This window comes from Diabrotica undecimpunctata, chromosome 3, assembly GCF_040954645.1.
Source record: "Diabrotica undecimpunctata isolate CICGRU chromosome 3, icDiaUnde3, whole genome shotgun sequence".
In the NCBI taxonomy this organism is placed as follows: Eukaryota; Metazoa; Arthropoda; class Insecta; order Coleoptera; family Chrysomelidae; genus Diabrotica; species Diabrotica undecimpunctata.
The window spans coordinates 101,864,480-101,887,300 of NC_092805.1; the positions used below are offsets into that span (position 1 = coordinate 101,864,480).

The 22,821-nt window shown below is 34.4% G+C and overlaps 1 protein-coding gene across 3 annotated transcripts in view; it reads left to right on the forward strand.

Annotated features, from left to right (window-relative positions):
• Window positions 1-22,821, forward strand: part of Nbr (exonuclease mut-7 homolog) — a 63,959-nt gene that overhangs the window by 2,694 nt on the left and 38,444 nt on the right. For all 3 annotated transcript variants that reach the window (XM_072526428.1, XM_072526426.1, XM_072526427.1), the window contains exons 2-6: window positions 8,807-9,052; window positions 11,655-12,007; window positions 14,837-15,039; window positions 17,717-17,898; window positions 22,387-22,579. In XM_072526428.1, the coding sequence (XP_072382529.1) occupies window positions 8,815-9,052; window positions 11,655-12,007; window positions 14,837-15,039; window positions 17,717-17,898; window positions 22,387-22,579 (1,169 nt within the window). In that variant the 5' untranslated portion in view covers window positions 8,807-8,814. The remainder of the gene's footprint in view (window positions 1-8,806; window positions 9,053-11,654; window positions 12,008-14,836; window positions 15,040-17,716; window positions 17,899-22,386; window positions 22,580-22,821) is intronic.

The window sequence follows — 22,821 nt, forward strand, 5'->3', positions numbered from 1 at the left end:
AAAACAACAACTGGCGAATTAGGTATAATAGAGAAATATACGAGCAATATAGCGAACCAACTCTAGCACAACATACTAAACTGCAGAGATTACGGTGGGCAGAGCACGTGTTCCTCATGCATGAGAATAGAATCCCCAGAAAATTATTAAATGCACGAATGCAGGGAAAAAGACCTGTTGGAAGACCTAAAAAGAGATGGGAAGACGAAGTCGATGAGGATGCCAGGAACTGCCTGGGAACGCGTTCATGGAAAAGAACAGCGGTAAATCGAGATGATTGGAGAAGCCTGTTGAAGGAGGCCAAGGCCCGATTTGGGCTGTAGCGCCATTGGATGGATCCATAGGTTGCAACACAGATGTTGTGTTAGGAGGAAGGAAAGTGAGTTATGCCTTTCAAGTCATTGATTGAGGGATGAGCTGGACAATTGTCAACCCGAAGCAGGATTTTTTTCTTATTTTTAGTCAGTTCATGGTCCCAATCGCATACCCATTTGATAAAAATATCAGATGTCATCCAGGCCTTGCGATTGCTCTCATAATTTACCGGCAGAGATTTTACATTTTTAAAACATCTTGGGTTCTTTGATTTGCTGATAATTAAGAACTTTTTTATCATACCACTAAAGTTAGCTGCAACAATCACAGTTATTCTATTTTTCGAAAGTTTTCCTCCCGAGCATTTTCCCCTCTAAATTTTAATGTTTTATCTGGAGTTAGTTTATAGAATAATCCAGTTTCGTCGTCACTAAACTTTTCGAGCAACTTAGGCCATTTTTGTTAGCTATTCGGTCACATCGTTCTGCTCAACTGACAAAGACTCTCCAGTAATTTTTCCGGCGACAATATTGTGTCTACTCTTGAAACGGTTAATCCAACTTGCCAAACAATCAAAATTAAAAATGTTTAGCTCTTTAGCAAAAAAATTTGCCTTATATTGAAGCATAGGCCCATTTACAGGTATTCCTCGATTACGTTGCAGCTTAACCCATTCTAAATGTGCACAGTCAATGATTTTGAGTCGACTCTCTCACACGTTTCGGTTTTGAAACATTCGCATGGAATAAAGGTTCTATCTTGTGTTTATTTTTCTTTATTGTCGATATTGTGGAATGATTCACACCGAATTCCTTTGCAATAGTTAAATTTGACTCACCAGCTTCTAAACTTTGTATTATAACACTTGGATACAATGGAGAAACATTTTCGTTTTCTAGAAGCCATTTTTGTATGCGTAATCACTAATCGTCTGCAGATTACTGCCGAATAATAAACAGTCGCATTCCAATCTGCGACCTTGGGGAAAAAGAGGTGCGCGGGGTGGAAACAGCTCCGTATCTATGATTTTTTATGTGTTGTATCAACGGTCATCGTCACTGTAACCGGACAATAGTGTTTAAAATTCCGTCGTTAAAAGCGGTCGGTCGTTATAAGCGGAGTAAACGCTTGTCTTTTCATATTGGCTTATATATGCGTTTATTACGAATCCGCAGCCCCTTTGTAATTAAAGAATATAACCGCCATATGGGAGGCGTTGATCTCAAGGACAGCCATATTGGAAGATACAAACTTTCTGTAAAAAGTAGGAAATGGTACCTCCGGGTATTTTATCACTTACTTGATTTAACAGTTGCCAATTCCTGAATACACTATAAAAGAGCGACGGTTGCTAAGAATCCACAGGAAAAGCTCTTAACACAAGCAGCTTTTCGCACAGAACTTGCAGAGACTTTGTGCAAGATGTAACCACAGCAAAAAGAGGGAGACCAAGTACATTGGAAGCTGACATCCGAGACAAGAAAAAGAGAGGACCAGCTCAGTACATTTCCCCCAAAGATATTAGGAGGGACCAATCGATTACACACATCCCTAATAACTTAATAGCTTAAGGTACGTTTTTACTGGGGCATCTGTATCATCGTTGAGCGATCCGTCACTTAGCAATGATCGCAAGCGGAGTGTTTTTACTGAAGCGATGATTTGGTCAGTTGTTGCAACGATGAGCGTATGTAAAAAGAAACAATTATTGTTAAAATAAATGCCAGCAGAAGAAATAGAAGACGAAGAAATGTTAAATAATCTAAGATTAGAAAAACATGCAATATTCAAGAGAAGACAAGAATAAGGATACTTCAAAATTTGGATAAACAATCATTTATTGGGAGATGATAAGTTTTCACAGTTCTTCCATTTGAATGAACTTCACTTTGATTTTGGGTTAAGTTTAGTAAAACAGGATATTATGACAAAATCGTCTACAAACTGTATTCCGTATCCAGTGTCTCCAGAAGAGAATCTCTCAAATAAAAACTCTCAAAATCACAGTCACAAGCCACTATAGTCACTCAGCGTTTGCGACTGTCACTGGTATTCATAGTGCTTCGCCTGGAAGACTCGCCGGCGGTTCTTCAGTTAGCGAACACTCCATCATCGAGATTTCATCCCCTGTTTCATAGTCAATCTTCGGAGAACCGCTAGTGGGCGATCGGTTACTTACTACTCGATATGAAAACATAGACGTATTTGATGACAAGGATCTACAGCAATCGTACTTGTGAACTAGTCGACTGGAGTTACAATTTGCCAAATTTAAATGTAATCGTTTCTACTCATTCATATTAATATTATATTGTACAATATATTAAAGTTTTTAATATTGGTAATAGTATTAAAGCTTTTAATATTGTTTTTTAATATTAATAATAATATTAAGTAATTAAATATTGCGCCTTGCTTAAAAAAAGTACGAGATAAATAACTCGTTTTTTTATATGAAAGTGCAATTTTCTTGCAAATGCTTGGTTTTTTTTACAAGATAATACAAATTGTATGAAGAGTAGCTAAGCGTTGGGTAGTCAGTGGCGAATCTACGAGGAGGGAAAAAGAATCTTCTGAATTTGCCAATACTTTGACTGAACACACAACCAAGACAGGATGGAATGTTGTCAGACCATTATCAATATTGAAATATAACCAGTACGTGACAAAAAACGATGTAGAATATGTTGTATGGATAAAATTTGAAAAAACACAATTTACGAGTGTGCTGATTGTGACAAAAAAAAACCTGGACTATGCATAGGATATTGTATTAGCAAATACCATTTAACCAACAGATAGATTGCATTCAGTATATTAGTTTAAATAATAATTTTATTTCTAAAGACCTTTTAATTGTTACCTGATGTCCCACTAACAATTTCTAATTTGATTTTCTATTTTATACACATTCATATGTTATAATTACTCGTACATACATTTATTTTTCTTGATTTGTTTTTTATTTATTGATATTATAATGGGAAAAGTGATAGGTTTGTATGGAATTTTGAGTAGTATTGAGCAGGAAAATTAGGAATTTTAAAAAGGGAGAATTGTAGATATTTATTAATTACTTCAACACAGCTAAGTGAAAGAGCGCCAAACGGTGTAACATAAAATTGAAATCAATTAAAATGTTCAATAAGTCTTCTTCGTACAATATGTCCAATATTTTGAGCTTGATTCGGTATGTGAGGTTCATTATCATCTAGTTCTTCTTCCACATTATCTTGTTCATCATTTACATCATTCACTTTGATCCCAATATTGTGAAGAACTGCACATGCCACAATTATTTCTGGAACTCTTTCCAATTTATTATTTAAACCCCGACTCAAACAACACAATCTTTTTTTCCACAATCCAAACAATCTCTCAATGGTATTTCTCGTTCTAATATGAGATCTGTTATACCTTACTTCTTGTTCAATTCCAGGATTTAAAAGAGGCGTCATTAAATACGGTAAACAAGCAAAGCCACTATCTCCAAGAAGAAATCCTGTTAAACTGCCATTCTCGAAACGGTGTTTCACTGAACTATTATTGAAGATCATCGAATCATGTTCTCTTCCAGGTCAACGAGCTACAACATCGAAAATTTCTAAATTGGGTCCACAAACTACTTAGACGTTTATTGAAAAATATCTTTTCCTGTTTCTATATACCTCGGCCATATTCCCTCCAGGACTTTTTATTGGTATGTGGGTACAGTCTATACACCCTGTTACTTTGGGAAAATTGGCAATATCGTGTATATTGCCAATAGCAATATTGGAATCAGACAGCAACAGTACGTCTTCAAAATTCCAACGAAACAGAAGATTTCTCCATTAAAAAAGGAGTAAGGCAAGGTTGTATACTGTCTCCAATGCTGTTCAATTTATACGTAGAAAAAGCCTTCGCAGAAGCAGTGGAAGACTCTAATAAGGGTATTAAAGTTAACGGCATATTTATTAATAACATCAGGTATGCCGATGATACAGCCATAGTGGCAGATAACATCGAAGATCTTCAGTGCCTTTTGAATGATCTAACTCTTGCAAGTGAAGCTCGGGGTTTGAAAATAAATATCAAGAAGACAAAATCAATGATTATAAGTAGAAATGATTACCCCAACGCAAAGATATATGTCTCTGGAGAAGAAATCGAACAAGTCAGGCAATTCAAATACTTGGGATGTTTGCTGAATGAGGGTTGGGACCCCGAGAATGAAATAAAGAGCAGAGTTGAACAAGCCAGAAATGCTTTTTTGAGGCTTCGTAAGTTTCTGACTGATCGCAAATTGGACTTCAACCTCCGATACAAGATGCTTAAGTGTTACGTGTGGCCTGTTCTCCTGTACGGAATGGAAGCATGGACGTTAAAGGCCAGTTCCATTAACAAACTTGAAGTGTTCGAAATGTGGTGCCTGCGTCGAATGCTCAGAATATCATGGACGGACAGGGTCAGAAATGAGGAAGTACTCAGAAGAGCGGGCTTACAGGATAGGGAACTTTTTAATTATGTAAAAAGTAAGAAGACTGCATACTTGGGGCACATTATACGAGGAGAACGATACACTTTTCAGCAACTGATACTCGAAGGGAAAATAGAGGGTAGGAGAGGTCTCGGACGTAAAAAAATGTCATGGCTGCGCAATATTCGACAATGGACAGGAATCCACAGCTATGAAATGCTTCGCAATGCTGCTAAAAACAGAATTATTTAATCCTGACTATTTAACATCTCACCTGACAAGACGATGTACGGTGGACGCCTACGCAGAAATGCATGGCACCTTAAGAAGAAGAAGGCAATATCGTAAAACAGCCTTTGGTTCTTTCTCTGGTTTTCGAGACCTTCAGGAAATTTTATATATGTGGGTAATAGCTGAGCAAGTAGGTGGGAAATTTTAAAAATGCATCTCGAAACCGTGGGTTGTGAAAATCCTCTAAGATCTCCAGTTACAATCTAAAAATTAAATTAGAATTAACTATACTACTATCTACGATATAATATATAAAATAATTTCAATATAAATTAGAATAAAAGAAATATTTCTTACTTATATTAACTTACACGTATGCAACTTGCATTACTGTTGACCTAGTCTCGTGTTGCATATACACAGTTTTGTATTAGCTATTTTTAATCAAATAGTTCAATACAATTATATAATTGATGTGATTCATAGAATCCTTTTGTTTCATTTGCAGCTCCAAGTTTTGAACCTTGGACTGTTGGAAATTGTAATTAATATTCACCTGTGGCTGATTAACCATCCAAAACGTTGACGATTTATATATGAGTTTTTGGTTTGACCTCACTTGTTTTGTTTGTTTTTTCTTAGCCGATCAATGGGGGAAATTTGGTGTTATTAACCACCTTTCCTTTTCATTTATTGGTTCCTTACAAGCAGGTTGTCACCCAAACTCATCCTATCATTTAAATAAACCGCTCTATCATTAGGGTTGGTATTTCACCTTGCTGTTCTGTCATAATTAATGACCTCAAGGTTTTGACTGTCTTTTACGTTGATGGCGTGATTGTCTTATTTGAACTTCCATTTTACCGGCAGCATTCAAGAAGCCAGGAGTGGTAATTTCATTATACATTAAATTATTCAATTTCAATATTAATTAATACAATAATGCTACCTAAAGTAAAAATTAAATCATAACTATTGCTATATTGTTGGAAGTGATTCTTTGATTTTCTTAGTTCTTCATTCTCTTTTTTAATGTTTTTTTTAACTTATACATTTATATAATAAAAAAAAACAAAACCACATTTTTAGCTAATACAAAACTGTGTATATGCAACACGAGACTAGGTCAACAGTAATGCAAGTTGCATACGTGTAAGTTAATATAAGTAAGAAATATTTCTTGTATTTATTTTATTTAAATTTATTATTTATATGTGTATATGTTTTTAATTATTTAATAAGAAAATTTGAAAATATGGTAAACTTGTACACCTTAAATGACAATGATAAAGTAAATAGCTTGTTAAGCCTAATTCTGCAATATTAAAGCATGATATATTTGGCTCAAGTTACTGATGTCTGTCCTCTTGTCAAGAGCATTCGGGTGTTTAAGTATTGAACACATTTCCAAAAACTGTCTTTTGACGAGATTACGTTCTGTGCCAAGAATCTTAACTTCATTAAAGTCTATCTTATGCTTGGTATCAATAGCATGCTGGGCAAGAGCACAAGTATATTATATATATATATATATATATATATATATATATATATATATATATATATATATATATATATATGTAAAAGATATAATCTTTTAGCGAAAGCCGCTATCGCTTTATTAAATTAAATGGCCAAATATATGGCCTAGGAGGACAAATTCGTTAAACTTCCCGTGCTCGAATCGGTATCAATAAAGTGTTATGATCATTTCGGCCTAGCCCAGCCTCATCAGACACTTTGGGCTGATACAAATTCAAACTCGGAAAGTCCAACGAATGTCTCCCAAAACTTCACTACAACAGTAGTTAGCTACAAAGGCGCCACCTGCTTTGGCGGCCGTGAACGAAAACGATATGATAATATCGTTTTCTGTATCCTCTGCGCTATGCGAAATGTGTAAAAGATATAATCTTTTAGCGAAAGCCGCTATCGCTTTATTAAATTAAATGGCCAAATATATGGCCTAGGAGGACAAATTCGTTAAACTTCCCGTGCTCGAATCGGTATCAATAAAGTGTTATGATCATTTCGGCCTAGCCCAGCCTCATCAGACACTTTGGGCTGATACAAATTCAAACTCGGAAAGTCCAACGAATGTCTCCCAAAACTTCACTACAACAGTAGTTAGCTACAAAGGCGCCACCTGCTTTGGCGGCCGTGAACGAAAACGATATGATAATATCGTTTTCTGTAATCGTATAGTATCGTTTTAATAAAGCGATAGCGGCTTTCGCTAAAAGATTATATCTTTTACACATTTCGCATAGCGCAGAGGATACAGAAAACGATATTATCATATCGTTTTCGTTCACGGCCGCCAAAGCAGGTGGCGCCTTTGTAGCTAACTACTGTTGTAGTGAAGTTTTGGGAGACATTCGTTGGACTTTCCGAGTTTGAATTTGTATCAGCCCAAAGTGTCTGATGAGGCTGGGCTAGGCCGAAATGATCATAACACTTTATTGATACCGATTCGAGCACGGGAAGTTTAACGAATTTGTCCTCCTAGGCCATATATTTGGCCATTTAATTTAATAAAGCGATAGCGGCTTTCGCTAAAAGATTATATCTTTTACACATTTCGCATAGCGCAGAGGATACAGAAAACGATATTATCATATCGTTTTCGTTCACGGCCGCTAAAGCAGGTGGCGCCTTTGTAGCTAACTACTGTTGTAGTGAAGTTTTGGGAGACATTCGTTGGACTTTCCGAGTTTGAATTTGTATCAGCCCAAAGTGTCTGATGAGGCTGGGCTAGGCCGAAATGATCATAACACTTTATTGATACCGATTCGAGCACGGGAAGTTTAACGAATTTGTCCTCCTAGGCCATATATTTGGCCATTTAATTTAATAAAGCGATAGCGGCTTTCGCTAAAAGATTATATCTTTTACACATTTCGCATAGCGCAGAGGATACAGACAACGATATTATCATATCGTTTTCGTTCACGGCCGCCAAAGCAGGTGGCGCCTTTGTAGCTAACTACTGTTGTAGTGAAGTTTTGGGAGACATTCGTTGGACTTTCCGAGTTTGAATTTGTATCAGCCCAAAGTGTCTGATGAGGCTGGGCTAAGCCGAAATGATCATAACACTTTATTGATACCGATTCGAGCACGGGAAGTTTAACGAATTTGTCCTCCTAGGCCATATATTTGGCCATTTAATTATATATATATATATATATATATATATATATATATATATATATATATATATATATATATATATATATATATATTAAACCTAGAGCTAAGATTAATACTATTATAAAAATTAATATTAAACTCACCATTCTTCCGGATTCAACCGCGTCGATGTCCATTGGACCGAACTTTCGACATCCTTTCTGATGTTTTCTTCATGGCTTCCGAGGTCTTAGTCTCCCGAGTCCCCAGACATTACTACACACACTAGTCACTTCACTACTATTACTGGGACCAGGGGACGGTTCATTTATACCGTCAATGGTGACGTGGCCTAGTTGGGGGTTAGGGTGGGGATTGGCGCGAGAGTTGGCGCGAACATTTCCGACAGTGGGATTTTAATTCAACGATGGAGTGGGCGATATTTTCTTTATAATTTATTTTTTTAGGGCTGATTGTGTATTGATACGGTCGAAACTGTCCCATAATATAGGATGTACATTGAAAGAATGAATAAAAGACCAGATATTAAAAAAAAATTGTTATTTGCGACATCTAATATATATATATATATATATATATATATATATATATATATATATATATATATATATATGCAAAATAATATATAGTTAACTTTATGTTTGTTTTAAGGTACAACAATGTCTTACCAGTCAGGGAGAGTAAGAGGTAGGGGTAGAGGTTCTAACTTCCGTAATATTAGAGGAAATGATAGAAAACTGAACACTGGATATTCAACTGATACCAACACTCCTAGTGTTTCGGGCATGAACATATCCAAACATGACAATAACTGCTGCTCAGAAATTACTTTTTCTCTAGAACTTGACGAATTGAGCCAAAATTTCTTCACGGAATTAAAAAATATATGGAATATGTGTAAGTTTAATCTTTAACTTTAATCTTTATAAAGTTATATTTAGAAATGTGATACTTTACGATCTGTTACAACCAAGATGGTTTTAACAGACCATAAATACATAGGCAATAGATTTCCTGCAATTGCTAGGAATAGTCTGGAGAGAAAGTTAGCCTTTTTAATTTATTATAATTTTTTATCGTGTTTGTGATAATATAACTTATTTCAGTTTGATCTTAATTTTTAATTGTTTACTTATTCAAGTTTTTCGAGACTTGGCTCATTTTAGCTATTTAATATATTTATTTCTTTATTTCTTCTGTCCAATAGGTGGTCTTGCAATAGCTTCAAATTGTTTGAGATAAATGGACCTGACTCCACCACTTAATTTTTTGTGGTCCTCTTCGATATTTTGGTTTAATTTCGTTTTTTTATTTCGATGTCCAGCACAAGCATATCTTTTTATGTATGTAATGGTTATCATTAATAAATAATTAAGTTGTTAAATTAAAATTGTATTGTTTACTGTACTTTCTTTTTTTATTACAGTCTTAAGCAAAAAATTAATTATTTTTCCTAATGAGTTTTAAGTGTCAAAAAAAAATATTTTGTTTAATTTTTATGTGAAAAAAAAATTGATGAACAGTTATGACAAAGAAATCCTTGCAGATATTATTGTTTTTACGTACTACTCCAGATTATCAAATTGGTCCATTATTATAAGACATTTTAAAAAATATTCAGGAGCAGTCGGTTTCAGGTATCAACTTTAAATTTCGGCTTTTTTTTTTCGGCACCACTTTTCAGGTATACAATTTCATTGAGGACCGCTCACAAAACCGTTATGTATCACTATAGAATAAATACTCCTATACCTATACATGTGGTGATAACTGGCAAAGATAACCTACAACTGAATGATATACATGCCTAAAATTAATTTAAAGCTAAAAACAATACGAAATCAAATACTTACAAAATAGTAATATTCCTCGAAACAACTTCATAAAATTTCTACTTTGTGCTTTGTTTCTTCGAAAAATTATGCAGTCAGTAAAATACCCCCACTCACTATCTAAATAGAAGTATTGTAGTTAACCCAAAGCCATTTACCTTTAAATTTATGATAATTGCTGCCAACTGACAAAAAAAAAACAACTTGATCCCCAAATGGGGATCGTGGCAGGGAGTTGGTTAATACCTACAGTTATTTTGAAGTTATACTTCTATACGCGCGTTCGACGTTGGAAATTTGTACGGGAGTGAATCGGCAAAATCATTACATATGTAAGATATAGGTAAGAGAGAGACAGAAGATATATTTTCTCTCTCTTTCTCTCTCGATAATGTATTACCGAGTATATATGAGTTCGAATCCCAATACGAATTTCCTTTTTTATTTTTGAAATATTTAAAAAAGCCATGTTAATCTTATTAAATATATGTAATATACGCAAAAATGCGATATTTTAAAATAAAATGAAAATTTACAACATAATCCGAGTTGTTGGTTTTTTATTTTTACAGTGGAACCTCGATTATCCGTCTCTCTATTAACCGTCACCTCTGTCAACCGTCAGCGTTCATACATAAGTTATATTGACTACATAAGTAAAAATTTAGTCCTAAATTGCCACAGCACAATAATTATTACAGTCAATATCTGTGTGTCACCATAATTCAGTTTGATTCAAATTCGAACATTGATTGTGTCACTTAGTCCTTTGATTCATTAAGTTTTAAAAAATGGAGCCTTCCACATTTGGAGCATCAAAAAGAAAACATGTTGTTTTGTCAAACGAAAAAAAAAATAGAAATTATTGCATAACGAAAGAAAAGTGTTTCTGCTATAATGTTCCGAGAACAACAATCTTAAAGAAAAATGCTGAATGAATTGAAAAGTATACCTGGGGTGGCAATGTTGATGATTGCAACTCACAAAGATTTGCGTGAAGAAGCTAGAGAAGCTGCATCGCACATACAACAATTCATCGAGTGGAATTCTCGGCAAGAAGAAACAAATAAGGTAGATTTGACGATTTTACGTCGATTAAGAAATTCAGCCGTTGCAAAATATAAAGTAACAATAAAACAAACAAAAATTTCGGAATATTTTAAATCAAATTGATTCGACAACATAAATCCCTCTTATATTGACAAATAAAACATACAAATAAAATTTGGGAGTTATACTATGAATTTTTTTAATGTTCTTTTAACCGTCTTTTCGATTATCCGTCATACCCTTGGTCCGGTGCCCTGACGGATAATCGAGGTTCCACTGTATCTTCCACAAACATTTTTTGAAGTTATACTTCTATACGCGCGTTCGACGTTGGAAATTTGTACGGGAGTGAATCGGCAAAATCATTACATAATATGTAATGATGCACCATATACCTAATTCTGTTTCTCTTTCTGGTCTCTCTCTTACCTATAGCATTACATATGTAATGATTGTGCAGATTGACTCCCATATAAATTTGTAACGGCGAACGCAAATATAGAAGTATAACTTCTACCGGCAGTCCCACTGGACTGCCACACCCGTTTTTTATGCGAATGTCCTGCATAGGAAATTATTTTTTTTGTGAATAATTTGCATCTGTTCATAAATTTCAGTAAAGAAGAGCCCTCCAGTTGTAAGCAAACTTCACATACACTTTAACAATACAGATAACCCATATACACAAGTATTAAGGCTGCTCTACAATTGTCAGGAATTTCATAATGCCAAAAGTAAATCTCTGCCAATGTTTATCATTGAAGAGTTCAAAATTTGGAGTACAATGAATAGGGATAATATTAAGCATCTTTTAGTACCCCAGACTAAAACTGATGCCTTTAAATTATCTTTAAGACAAAATACTTTGGCGTTGAATAAATTGCTTATAGATGCGTTTGAGATGAAACAGGAGCGAGATTTATTTTTGAGTATTATTAGGTGCCTAATTGACAAGAAACAGTATAAAGAGGTAAGAAGTTATTCTTTTTAGTTATTAAACAATTTTCATTTAGAAATAATGATTTAGACTATAGAAAATTTAGATTTAGAAAAAAATACACCGGTTTTTTATATACGAAAAAACAAATTAAGTAGTATTTTTTTATAATTCAGAAAATGGAGCTAAGATCATCTGAACATCTCGTATCAATAAATAAAATAGAACAGAATAATATTTGACATGATGTATGTAAAGAAGAATTTAACTTATCATTAAGGCTTTTCATTCCTGATGGAATTTTTGCCGCTCTTACTTAGAACTCTTTATTTAGCTTATGACCTGATTCTCCCATCTCTCTCTAGGTCTTCCCATTGGTCTCAGTTTCTGGCTTCCATCTGGTAACCTTTTTAATCAGTAGGCCGTTTTTCCTCTCTACTTGTCCCAGCCATCTCAGTATCTGCGCTTTAATAAATCTAACGATATCTGCCTCTTATTCATGGTTCATTCTTATCGGACCCATAATACTTCTGAGGATGTTTTCGAATATCATTGAGGCACCTCAGCTGCGGATGTAACTATTGGTCTGTATATTTTCAGTTTTGTATTTCTGGATAAGTTCTTGTCCTCTATTAGCCAGTATGTTTTGTTGCCTGCTAGTATTCGCTCCGTTGCTGCTTCATTTCTCTTATGTTTGCCATTTACAATATTACTCCTAAGTATTTAAATTGTTGAACTCTTTCAAATTTGTAGTTTCCTATTTTGATTTTTTTGTCTTGTTATCTTCTCTGCTAGAGCAGCTAAGATATTTTGTCTTCCTTCGGTACTTTCTAGACTTCTTTTCCGTGCTTCATTTGCCAGGATTGTTACTGCTTCTTTTAATCTTTTCTTATATCTTCCCACAACAACTATGTTATCTGCATATGCTACTATTTGTGTTGAGGTGTGGGCTATAGTAATTTATTTCTAAAGTCTACGAAGAGGATGTGGTGTTCTATGTTGTTTATGTAATTATGTGGATCGCACCTGTCGTGGATCTGCCTTCCCTGAATCCTTCTGATAGTCCCTATTTTTTTTTCTCTGTGAATTGAGTGAGTTTTTGTCTGTTGAGGACTGTTAGAATTTTCTATGATGTACTTAGTAGAGATATTCCTCTATAGTTGTTACATTATGTTACTTCTCCTTTCTTAAATATTGGTATACTTTTGCCTTCTTTCCAATCCTCGTTAATTTCTTCTACTTCCCATATTCGAACTATTAGGTTGTAGATGCTTGTTGATAATTTTTCCTTTCCGTTATTAATCAGCTGGTTGGGAATTTCATCTGGCCAGGTGTTTTTTTCTGTTTCATTTTTTAATGATATTTATACAAATATTCATCATACATTGGTATCCTTTTTTCATTATATCTCATGTCTTCTGTTATATATAACAGAAGTGTGTTTCATGCTATATAGTTCTGTGAAGTGTGTTTCCCATGATCCATTGTCAATTTTAACCACTGGTGTGCATTTTCTTTGTTGATCGTTCAGTATCCAAATAGTTTAGAGCTGTCTTTACTATTGTCTTCTAGGTGCTTTAACAACTCCTCCATCCATAGACTTTTTTTGTTTTTGCATTGTTTGCAACATTGGTCTGCCACTTTTTTTTCTTTATAATCATTTCGATGGTGTTGTTTTTTAGTTATTATCCTGTTATTTCTTGCTTGGTTTTTCTGTTTGATTTTGGTTTCGCATTCTGTATCGAACCATTATTCCCTTCATTTTATTTCCACTGTTCTAGCACCTCCTCAGCTGAATTTAAAATACAATATTTTATATTTTTCCATATTTGCTCTATGTTATTTGTTAATTAATTGTAATAATCACAAAATTTTGCTAAATATTATTTAAATCTCCTTCTTTCTGCTATATTATTCATAACAGGTTGGGTTACAGATTTGTATATTCGCGTTTTTGTTTATATTTTCAGTTGTTTATGTCTATCTTTGAGGCACCAAGTCTGCATCTTATTGGTTCGTTTGAAGCTACTAGACTTTTTTTATGACGGTATTTTCATGTTAAAAACTTTTTCCTTAGTATTTGAGGTATGTAACATTTTTTGTAGATCTCCTTCATTCTTTGTAGATGTATTCATTCATTCTCCTTCATTCTTGTAGATCTTTTTGTAGATCAGAACTGCTTCATCTGCATAACATACTATCGTTATTGACTTGTTCTCTAATCGGTATCTTTTTTTTTTCTTTAAATAATAGTGTATTTCCCAGTATCGTAAAGTGTATTAAACAAAATTACTAACAGATCAAGATTATTATTTTCTATCAATTTGAGTATTTCAGGGTAAACTTCGTCAGGTCCAGGGCTCTTGTTGATGTTTAATTGTTCATCTCGAGTTTTAGAATTGGTGGACTCTCATTATTATTATCCAGAATTAATTAGCTCTCATTATACAGAATTATTTATCGTAATTTTCATTCTTGCATCCCGGAACAGCTCTTGTATGTATTTTTCTCTTTCTTGTATTTTATCTTTGGCATTATAAATTCACTGCCCGTTGTTATTTACGAGAGGGCAATGTTATTTTTTATTAATATATGAAAATTCTTTCAATATTAAAAGAATCACGCCTCTTTTCTCATTCTTCTAACCTCTTTCTAAACGTTTGTATTCGATTGTATTCTTATTTTTATATTTTCTTCTTTCGTCTAATCTTTTTTCTTGTATATACAATCTGTTTAATATATTTTATAATCTCTTAGAGCACTCTAACTCTAAGGGCCATCGCTTAAGCAAAATGAGGCAAGTTGTACGAAGAATGCAATGTGTAAAAGCACTATTATAAATAATAAAGTTCGTTTTTTTAGGCTTGTCAATATACTACAATGCTAAACCTTCATGAGTGTTTCGATATTGATGATTTCTTAATACCTCTCATATTACAAGATAGACTTTACGGAGTCGATGATTTTTTAAAAAATAATCCGAAGCATCAGACAGAACTTGTTAAATGGATGGATGGAATATTAGCGAATACGTCTGTTAGGGAGACATTGGGAGAATATGTAGCGTAAGTATTGTAAATATTTTTGGAAGTTGTTTTATATACAGTAATATTGAGTCAACGAGAAAAATCGTAATTGTGTACGTTAATAAATAGTATTGTAGTCAAATTATGTTATGTTTATATTATTTTACAGAACTATCTTAAGTCTCAAAACACATGAATTTAACATGTCCTTTATTGTACATAATACTATAAAGAGGTTTTTCTTTCGACGGCTTTATTTTAGAAGGTATATTATAAACTATAAATTTCACTGATTACTCAGGCCAACGATGAAAAAACTTTTTTACTCAAAATACCTTTTTCTTAGACGCTAAATCAAAATTTGATACATACTAAGCTGAATATCCTACCATACTAAGCTGAATATCCTACCAATTCCTCACATAGTTAAATTTATTTAATGGATGTTTTCGTTATAAAAATGTAGAGCCTAAATTGTTAAATCAGATTTAATTGAACGACTTGGTTAGTAATATTGGCTTGATGAAAGAAAAAGCTGAGTTGCTTGGATCAACTTACCAAGACCAAAATAAAAGAAGCTGTTGGTAGTTGGTACCAGCATTGATGTGTATAGGAAGAGCGATCAGTAATTTTCCAAGTATTTTAAACAAGAGTGTTTGATTTGTTGTATTGCTTACACCAAATCTCTAGGAACTGATCAAATTTGCAGTGAGCTCTACAAGAATGGTGGCGACGTCCTGCTACAGACACTGCATAAATTTTTACTTCTTTTCTGTCAAAGTGCTTACAAAATACTAGCAAATATTCTCCACGAAAGCCTACAAATTTACACAGTGGGCATAGTTGGTAAATATCACTCCGGATTCACTCCAGTAAGACCAATCCTTGAGAAAACATAAAAATTTAACATTGAAACCCATCACTTATTCGTCTACGTAGCCGTATACGACAGTGTCAAGAAAACAGTACTATACCAATCAATGCGTGAGTTTGGTACACCAGAAAAACATCCGATTAACTGGCATGGCAATGTAACTTAAAAACCAGTGATAGGATAGAGGGAGAGAATTCTCGATCTTTTAAGATAAAGGATGGACTCAAACAAGGGCATGGCTTACCTCCTATTTAACATTGCCTTAAAAAAGGCAATCCGAGACGCACGAATTAGAGACGGCGGTATTATTTACAATAGATCGATACAAGAGAGAGCGTAGCGTAGAGAAATATTTCCTAGAATTGGAAACAACGGCAAAACAGGGCGGTCTAGTCATCAACGAAGACAAAACCAAGTACAAGTTGTTACTAAGGATTCTATAGCAAATGAGGAACGGGAAACCGTCTTTGGAAGTCATATCTTTGAACGCGTTGACAGCTTTACATACCTTGGCTCGCTAGTGACTACTACCAACAACACAAGCGAAGAAATTAAAATACGAATAAACCTTAACAGTAGGACACACTATGGACTCCAAAAACGATTTCTCTCAGAAATATCCAAAGAAGAACTAAAATTATTATATACAAAACACTGCTGAGGTCGGTCCTCACATATGGGGCGGAAACATGGACTCTAACGCAGAAGGATGAAGGACTTTGGAATATTCGAGCGTAAAATACCCCGCAAAATATTTGGAGCTATAAAGAGATTGGTATGGTATTGATACAAGCATGCTATTTAGGGTGGCAGTGAATAAAATTAAGATAGCTATGATGGTAACCAACGTTTTGAAAGAACATGGTTTATGGTACATGAAGAAGAAGAACGACCAAGGACATGATGCAAAAGATATAGTTTCGAATTATACCAACTCTTTAATGAACCAGATGCCGTAACGTTATTACACAATTTTACCATCTATACCTATTAGTCGTTCAGTACATGTGCTCCTGGGTCAAAAAGGTGGTTTTAACGAATTTTCAGGCTTCTTGTGTGAATGGAACAGTGGGCTAGGGATCAACATTAATGCAGATAGAACTAGCTTGTGAGGGAGTCTTTAAAACCGGGCGAGAAGATCATTCTAGACAAAAACCTACAAGGATAACTTTGAATTCACAATGACCTTAAATGAGAAGGAAGGAAGGAAAATAGTGAAAAAGTCTTGCTTAGAATTTGTAACGAAGTAACGAATTAAGTATTGGGAAATAAAAAAACCTTAGAATATGTTTCTATTGTAGGAAACATTTTAAAGAAGTTTCAATAATTAGGATGTTTGATGAACCTGCAAGTTCACTTTTTTGAACATTCACCTTGATTGCTTGCTGGATAATTTGTGTGATGTTATGGAGGAGCAAGGTGAACGTTTTCAAGAGGACAATAAATTGTTCTTACATACGCTACCAGGGCAGCTGGAACAGCAACATGATGGGGAATTACTTTTGCTCACTTTGATCACGGAGAAGTGACTTATAGTAGAAAAATCTCTACAAGAAGCTTTAAACAAAAACGAGAAAGGAAGTACTTGTACAAACTAAACTAATTCAGTCGAACAGTGAAGTGTGCATTACCGCATTATATTACTGTTTTAAGTAGTCTACTTTAAATATAAACCATGCTTATGCTTTATGTGATTATTATAACCATGTGATACAACAAAATTAAAGCCAGATTTGGATTCAGCTCCCAAGAATCTATAAAAGTTAGCTATTAAAGTAAACAAAGCTTTCAAAAATTTTTTGTTGGCCTATGTATTGACACAAACGTATTTTTTCATTATAGAAACCGAGTCATACCAGATTTAAAGTATAACAAAATGCATGCGAAACCTTGGAAAAAATTAATAACCAGAATGGTGAAGATGTTTAAGTTGCCAGCTGATTTGACTCCCAATTTAAACAGAAGAAGAAACGAAGGTGCTCTAAACTTCCTCTTGCACAAGAGATTTATTGAAAATAGTTTTGGTAAGTATCATTCCTTATAAGCTTAATTTCAGTTTAATCAAACGTGAAAGTTCCTAGTAAATAGTAGACACAATAAATGCACTTTGGATGTTCGTATTTCGGATTTTATCTTCTATCGTATGTTGGCTCTCACATTGATCCAGATCATCTTGTCGAACTGATCTGAACAAGATGTTAGTTTTTTCGGTCCACTGTCTAAAATTCTTGAGTTCTTCTATCACATCTTTGCTTGACTCGGTGGTTACTTATATTATTATTTGGAGAAAGTTACATTTTGTATTTCTGTAAGATGCCACAACTATTCAAGTTTTCTGGTTTTTAAGGTATTTAAAACGCATTTCTTTTCGCACATACTCTATAATCATTGTATTTGCCACTTGCAGCCTCTCATGTGACATATGCTTTGATATAATTTATTGAAGGACCGAATTTTTTTCTGGACAAAATACCGCATTCAATAACCTTAGCTTGAATGGCTTCAATCCTGTATATACGAGGCGTGTTTTTTAAGTAAGTACCGTTTTGGAATTAAAAAAAGACGTGCAAAGATATGGCAATAATTTTATTTTTACATGAAAGCCTGTACCTTAATCTACTTTTCTACATAATTTCCGTGAATATTGAGGCACTTGTCATAACGTGGCACCAGTTTTTGAATACCCTCCTGATAAAATTCTGCAGCCTGACTTGTTAATGCATCACTGCATCACAAATGTTTTGACTTCGTTATCGTCTTGAAGACGCTGACCGCCCAGGTGTTTCTTCAAGTGCTGGAACAAATGGTAGTCGCTGGGCGCCAAATCAGGGCTGTATGGAGGATGATCTAGAGTTTCCCATTTAAATGATTTGATGAGATCTTTGGTCTGATTAGCCACATGTGGACGGGCATTGTCATGCAGCAAAACGATACCCTTACTCAACTTGCCACGTCTTTTGTTCTGGATTGCACGACGCAAATTTTTCAATGTCTTACAATAAGACACTGCATTAATTGTCTCATTACGAGGCAGCAACTCCACTAGCAATACTCCTTTTCTGTACCAAAAAACGGTGCACATGATTTTCCGGGCAGAAATTGTTTGCTTAAACTTCACTCTTTTGGGTGATGATGAATGTCGCCATTCCATGGATTGTTGTTTCGATTCTGGTGTGACGTAGGCCACCCACGTTTCGTCACCAGTAACAATTTGGTCTAAAAAATCTTCACCTTCACTGTGGTACCGCTCAAGGAAAGTCAATGCACTGCCTAAACGTTGGGTTTTGTGCAAATCCGTCAGCATTTTTGGAACCCAACGCGAACACAATTTCCGGTAATTCAAGTTCTCGGTAACAATGCGATACAAAACACTACGAGAATACTGAGGAAAGCAGTCGGACAATGATGAAATTGTAAAGCGTCTGTTTTCTCTCAGCTTTTCGTCCACTTTCTGCACCAAATTTTCATTAACGACCGAAGGATGCCCACTCCGTTCTTCATCAATTCACTTTTGTGCGGCCATCTTTAAATGCTCTCACCCATTTCCTTACCATTCCATCACTCAATGTTTTGTCCGTAAACTTCAACGATCTCACGATGAATATCGATCGGTTTTACGCCTTTAGCACTAAGAAATCGTATAACAGCCCGTACTTCACAATCAGCGTGACTCACGATCATTGGAGGCATCTTAAAGACTGGAGTAAACAAGTATACAATGAAGAATCAGACTGTAATGGCGTCAGTGCGTAGACAAGAGATGTAGGTAACCAGCGCTCATGCGCGGAACGCCGACCGTAGCGCTGCGGCGGCGAAATCGCAAAACTGTACTTACTTAAAAAACATGCCTCGTATATATACACATTTGGAATTTATTATATGGAACATAGGCTTTTACAATAACTCAGATTCCATGATTTGCAATTAACCAGTGTAAATTTCAATATAACGTCGCGATGTTTTATAATTAATATGTTTGTTCCACTGGATCTTGCTCTTTCGCGATTTGTAGCAGCATATTTGCGTACACCAACAGTGTTGCTCCGTCTACCGATATATTCCTGAAACTCCGTTTGGAATATTCGTAATTCTGTATTTTTGTGCAGATAATAATGTTTATTAACAACAATTTTGTTTATTTTCATTAGGTATTATTGTTGAATTGGTTAATTTATACTTTAATACATTTAATATTAAAAATATTGTATATAATTATTTATAATTTACATGACCTATTTGCCAACAGTCCCAAGGAACATCACTGGCCAAGCAAATCAAGTACCTTTACTTCTCATTATATTGCCATAAGCTGAAATTAAAGTAATGTTTCTAACCATGTGTACAAACGAAGAAAACGTACAAATCTTAAAATGGTATTTTGGGGGAAACTCGTACCGTGACATTATAAATTTATTTACTTGCGCCTATGAAGATAGGCCAATACCGACACAATCAACTATTAGTCGTATTATTAAAAAATTTTAATCGTTTGGTTGTATACAAAACTGTCGAAAATGTACGGATCTACCACGAGAGAAAATAATCAACGAAGTTCGGCAAAGTAGGGAAATTGATGTTTGTAGTTTTGCTGAAACTAGTGATCCTAGTTGTTTTAAAGTTCCAACTACTCAAGAGTTATTAGCCTAGGGCAATTTCAAACGCATGGGATTTTTTGAACTCATGATGAATAAACAAAATGAAAATGAACATTTTTTAAAAAACATTTTGTCTACCGATGATTCGACATTTTCGTTACATCGGAAACATAATCCTCCTGTCGTACGATATTGGTCTCGGCATAATAAACACTTGAGAATTCCAGTACGAACACAATATCCCCAAAAACTTAATGTTTGGGCAGGTATTTTTTATTGATGGAAATATCGTCGGTCCATTTTTTATTGATGGAAATTTAACGGGCAATAAATATTTAGAATTGTTGCAAAATCAAATTATTCCAGCAGTTCAATTACTTCCTGTTAACTTTGACGATATTTGGTTTCAGCAATACGCTGTCCTGCTCACAATACACGAGTTGTTCAAAATTATTTAGAAACCATTTTTGGAAATAAATTAATTTCTTCTTGGGCTACGATTAAGTGGCCTCCCAGATCACCAGACTTATCCTGAAATGATTTTTTCTTTGGGGATATTTGAAAGCAATTGTTTATCGACATAATTTTAAAAGAGCCCGAAATTTAGCGGAATTGAGGGACAAAATAATTCATATTTGTGGAAGCATTGGATCGGAACTGCTCAGGGATAAGAGAGTATTTCTGTACAACAGATTTGGTTTTTGCTCTTCAGAAAGAGGTGGAATATTTGAACCCCTATTACGTTAAATTTTTGTTTTTAATATTATTATGCTATTTTTGGAATTCCTTTTTATTTTTATTTTGAGAAATCTACTTTTTTTTTACAAGCCATTTTGGCAATAAAATATAACAATTTTTGGAACATTTGTAAAAGTGTACGTGTTCCGATTTTACTATATATATATATATATATATATATATATATATATATATATATATATATATTTATTTATTAAGATAGGACATCTGAGGTGGATAGGGCATGTAATGCGGGTGGAATAAAATGACCCAGCTAGAAAAACGATCTTTCTCTTGATAGACCCATTGGTCAGAGAAGAAGGGGAAGACCCAAAACAAGGTTCCTTGATAACATCGATGAAGACATGAAAAATATGGGAATACGTGCTTGGCGGAGGAAGGCGATGGATAGGACGACTGGAGAGAAATTCTCGAGGAGGCACTGATTACATTACATTACCAGTAATGCATTGGTTAGTGATCAGTGTAGTAGTGTCTGGGGGCTCGGGAGACTGAGACCTCGGAAGCCCTGAAGAAGACATCGAAGAGTACGTCGAAAGCTCGGCGCAATGATAATCGATGCGGTTCAACCCGGTTATGGTATTAATCCTAGCTCTAGGTTTACTATATATATATATATATATATATATATATATATATATATATATATATATATATATATATATATATATATATAATATGTGTATAAAGAAACACCAAATATGTCCGCTTACAACGTCTTCAATAGGCTGGCCAAGAATTTCGAATGGAACAAATCAGGCTGCCAAAAAAAAACTGTTAATTGCAAGAATGCAGGAAACAAGCCCTATTGGGAGATGGAGAAATCGATAGAAGGACGATGTGGATGAAGACGCAAGAAATCTCCTTGGCAGTCGACCGTGGAGGAGAATGGCTACATATCATAAAGAATGGAGAGGTGTGCAGGGCTCGAAATGGGCTGTAGAGCCATAGAAGAGATGGGAACTAAAATTTGCGAAACAGTAAACGTGGATTATAACTACGTTTTCTGAAAGCTTAAAAATATGATTTATATTCTTATGTTAAAGTTTTATTGGAAACCATTTACCAGTAACGATAGTTACGAATCATTTTTGCGTGTTATTCATTTAAATGTATTAAGAACCTTCCTCGGTGAATAGTTTTCTTTGTATGTTGTAGGTGACGAAAGTTGGAAAGAAATGGTACAAGAAGCTGTCGGGGATGAGGAGGAATTACAAAAGGAATTAGTTTACCAGGTTGCTCAATATGGTGATTTTGCAGAAGCGCTTCGGTGGGCACATTTTTATAATCTTGAAAGGAACGAGTGGCCGCAAGCAGTGAGAATGCTTGAAGAAAATCCGGATGGCAATAGGTAAAATAATATAAATGTTTAATCTAGTATATAATAAGATTTGGAAATTACTTTGTTTAATTTTATGTTGGACTTTATTAATTGAATGATAATTCATACTTTAAACTATGCTACAATAATATATTTTTTCGCATTTTTGACTTTGTGCTATTTTAATAAATACAAAATCGTTTGAATAAAATAAAACTAATCTAGCTTTATGTCATTCGTTGTCAATTTCTTTGAAGGTCGTATATGGTGTC